Here is a 4,054-nt window from a genome sequence, read left to right on the forward strand (position 1 = left end):
GCGAGTATCACGAGCACGAGCAAATTTTACGGAGTGACTTGCCCAACATAGACGGTTCTCGGTCCGGGCTTTCGGTTTTCGTGGGAACCGTTCACAGCTGTTGGCCCGACCGTTCCGTCCGTCAATCTATTTGTCCCGCCCAACTTGAACGCCATTGTACCCCGTGGGACTCTCGATGGAGTGAGTCACTAAGGGCGACTTCCTATCGCTGGCCTTGCACTTCCTGAAAAACCGCCCACGATGAGACCGACCGACCGACGTAATATTTATTTAATCCTGGATGCATTAATGATGAGTGTTGAATCAAGTTAGTGGACAGCTAGTTCGACACCGTTGGAGTTGCGAGTTGAAGTGGCGGAAGAAACGGTCCTGAATGATTGAGAGAGTCCCCCCGCCGCCAATCGATCATTGCCGGAGACCCGGACCACTAACAACTATTTATTTTATGCATTCATTTAGTTCGCGCACCACCGGTTGCGGATGACTACGCGCACGGCCCGTGTGGCACGGCACAAGCCCCTCGGGACTAGTCCGCGACGCTTCGATGTGCAGAAGTCGGGAAACAACCCTTGCATGGTCGACTCGCTACGTTTCCCGCGGTGCCGCAAGCAACCGAAGAATGGAAACGGGCTGCACCGCCTTAATCCTGTGCGGCGTCGTCGTGATAACGTGCACTGCTCTTGTCCCGGAGCAGCCGAGCGCCTGGCCACGGTGGTCCCCGGAGCTCGGCAAGCAGCTCGAGCTCGTCTTTGCGGCCGTCGACCGGATCGATGTGGTGAACAGTAACCCCGACGCCACGAATGACCCTGCGCTGGGAGCCTTGTTGCGGTACAAAACCGTGCGCTGGTACACCGCCGATCCGATGCCGAGCGAGTGTACGGACGGCGCCACACTCCTCGGCGACGAGCGGTTGCAGGAACGGATGCAGTGGCTCTGGAACGACGGTGGCGGGTACCTCATCTACGGTGACTTGTCGGCCCTGTTGGGCGAGTACGTGTGTCTGTTCGATCCGGGTGCCACGTACCTGCTGACGAGCCAGAACCGGCACCTGGCGGACGGGATCGAGCGGCCCCAGTTACTGTGCGCGCTGCGCCTGATCTGGGCCAAGCGCGGCGCCTTTCGGGTATTCGTCCACCAGGACGGCGCCATCTTGACCTACAACCCGTTCGTGCAGTCGCGGGCGAACGACGGCGATGGTGCGAGTGCTGATGGGTGCGTCTCGAATTTCGGTGCCCTGGTGGAGGTCTCGGCCAGCGAGCCGTTGCCGCACGTTCCGTGGAACGACTTCCACGGGTACCCGGTGAAGATCGAAGTGTTTCGCTCGGTGTACAGCAATCCGGTGAAGGGTAGCACCGATTCGTACCGGGGCGCCGACATTACGGCACGGGACGTGTTCCAGCACCACCTGAACGTTACCGGTGGGTGCGTCACCGGGAGGAGCTCGGCCGTCAGGCAACTCGGTTGCATTGACTCACTCTTGTTCTCTCTCTTTATCTCTCCCTCCATCTTCACCGCCCGCTCGGGCAGTGATCCACGTGCCGGCAGACAGCGATCTGTTCGGTGATCGACTACCGAACGGTACGTTCACCGGTGCGATCGGGCGCGTTGTGCGCCACCAGACGGACATCGTCTTTACTGGGTTCTTTATCAAGGATTACTTGGCGCGTGACCTCGCGTTCACGGCCAGCCTCTACTCCGACGCCGTCTGCTGCTTGGTGCGGAAGGCGAGCCGCATCCCGGAGTACCTGTTGCCGCTGTTCATCTTTCCGGCCGACATCTGGGCCATGCTGTGTCTGCTTGGTGTCTTCTGCTCGCTCACGTGGATTGCGCTTCGCGCCACCGTCCGCCGTTCGCTGCCGGCGCACGAGCGGCGCTTCTGGTCCCGCCGGTATCGGTTCGCCGTGTTGTTCAACCTTCCGCGCACCTTGCGCGACGCTTCCCGCCGGCGCCAGGCACTGCAGCTCGTGATCGACACCTTCATACTGCTGGTGAGCGCCCCGTACCGGCGTTTCACTCGCGCCGGCACCGAGCGCCTCTTTCTCACCGGCCTCCTGCTCGTCAGCCTGATCTTCGTGTCGCTCTACCAGTCCGGCCTGGCGGCCGTCTTCGTGCACCCGCTGTACCGCCGCGACATCGGCTCGCTGGCCCAGCTGGACGACAGTGGCATGGCGATACCGGTCAAGTACCGCGGCTTCATCGACGACGTGTTCCCGGTCAACTACAGCCGGCTGATGGACTCGCTGCGCGGCCGCATGGTGCACCTGCAGGTGCAAGAATCGATGCTGACGCGGGTCGCCCGCCTCGGTAACATCGCGACCGTCACACGCAAAACCAGCCTGGCGCTAGACAACGCGGTCTACATGACGACGCGCCAGCTGCACATGATACCGGAGTGCCCGCGGACGTACAATCTGGCGTACGTGATGCACCGCCAGTCGGTGTTCGGCGAGTGCTTCAACCGGGTGCTGCTGCGAATGGTGGGCGGCGGCCTCGTTAGCCACTGGATCGACCAGATGCGCTACGAATGGACGCTGCACAACAGGCGCGTCGTGCAGAACATGATGGTGTCCGACTTTAAGGTGCTGACCGTGCTCGATATGCAGTTCGCGTTCTACGTCCTGGCGATCGGGCTCTCGATCGCCGTCGGCGTCATCGCTGGCGAGGTCCTCTACTGTCGGGCACTGCAACGTGAGCATCACCTTCACCACCACCGGCGAAAGTAAGGCACAGCACGCGGCCGCAGCATCGCCGCGTCAATAAACACCAACAATTCAAACCAATCGTCCCCCCCCCCCTCTGTGTATACCGGGTGTTTTACAATACAGTGTTTTCGTTCCTAATCAAAACAAAAGTTCCGCCCACGTGTTGTAAGTTAACCTCCATGCGTTTTATTTAATTCGTACAGTATTCAGTATGCTTGCTGCACTATAACCGCGGCAGCGGGAACTAACCGCGGCAGCAATACGTAGAGAAAGTCGACGCAAATGGAGATGGTTTGACTGTGTTACTATTTTCCTCTCCGCTCGGGTCGGGAGCTGCCGACCGAGTGTTGCCGGTTTGCGGTTGGTTTGGTTTGCTTTGCCGTGCTCCAGTTTCCATTACGAGGGGCCTTGACTTGTCTCTTCTACATCTATCCCTATTATATTCCATACGCTATATATGTCTATAGATTGCATATTCCTGTTAGCTTCCTAACACACGTTTCCTTAAAAGGGTAACGCTTGACGACCAGAGGACCTGCCAAGCTGAAGCAAACACAACACCAAAAATGCAGGGACATGCAGTACGTACAAGAATAATCTAACCTTGCTTATTTTACCTTCAATTGTTATTATTTGATCATATCGTGTACATTATTTCATGTGTTCAACACACTTCACTTTTTCGCGCACGCACGCAAATTCAGTACGAGAACTGCCTATCAGTACCAGAACGTCCTATTCACAAAAGTGGGAAAAAAGGGGGTAGTTTAAGGCCAGGGATGCTTATGATTAAAGGTCTACTATTTAAAACGAGTAAGTTAATGTGAATGTTTCGGTGTCCGTCGTTAAATCTCCGTCGTTTCTATGTGTATCAGTGCTATTGTAAACAGCTTTAGCTGCACTGCTAATGCACCTACTACACGAGAGGTTTGGCAATTAAGGTCCCATTCTGATTTTCGTTTTGAAGGAAGAGCGCAGAGCAGCGAGCAGAATGAAGGAGGTTGTGATTTACTACTATTTATATCTTTGACCCGTCCGTAAAAATGTCATGCCCCGTGGCGCAGTCAGCAGTCTCTCGTTGCGATCGTCGAGTAACGAAGGGGGAACACTTGCTAGCGCCGGAAAAATGCTGGATAAAAAAAATTGAACAAATAGTGAATGTAAACGTTTTGCTTAAATCTGGAAAATCTACGTCGAAAAGTGTTGAATCCTCTGCAGAGTGTTGATTCGGAGATGATTGCCTATGGCACCGTTTTTTATTAGTAGTACTAACGGTTTAAGGAGCGAAGCAGAAGACGTTAAAGAAGACAAGCGGCCTGTGCCGAGCGCCCTATGACATTTAAAAGTGACTT

General features: G+C 55.8%; 1 protein-coding gene across 1 annotated transcript; it reads left to right on the forward strand.

The window, feature by feature from the left end:
* Positions 1-619: 619 nt before the first annotated feature.
* On the forward strand, positions 620-2,723 carry LOC128278515 (uncharacterized). Its single transcript, XM_053017248.1, has 2 exons — positions 620-1,418; positions 1,528-2,723. Exons 1-2 carry the CDS (start codon positions 620-622, stop codon positions 2,721-2,723), a joined length of 1,995 nt encoding a protein of 664 aa, XP_052873208.1.
* Positions 2,724-4,054: the final 1,331 nt, after the last annotated feature.

This window comes from Anopheles cruzii, chromosome X (genome assembly GCF_943734635.1).
Source record: "Anopheles cruzii chromosome X, idAnoCruzAS_RS32_06, whole genome shotgun sequence".
NCBI classification, from domain to species: Eukaryota; Metazoa; Arthropoda; class Insecta; order Diptera; family Culicidae; genus Anopheles; species Anopheles cruzii.

What these genes read in the sequence shown, in the direction of transcription:
- LOC128278515 (XM_053017248.1), top strand. Translation starts at nt 620, where the DNA reads ATGGAAACGGGCTGCACCGCCTTAATCCTGTGCGGCGTCGTCGTGATA. An exon ending in GCACCACCTGAACGTTACCG is followed by an intron (nt 1,419 to 1,527) that starts GTGGGTGCGTCA and finishes CCGCTCGGGCAG; the next exon opens with TGATCCACGTGCCGGCAGAC.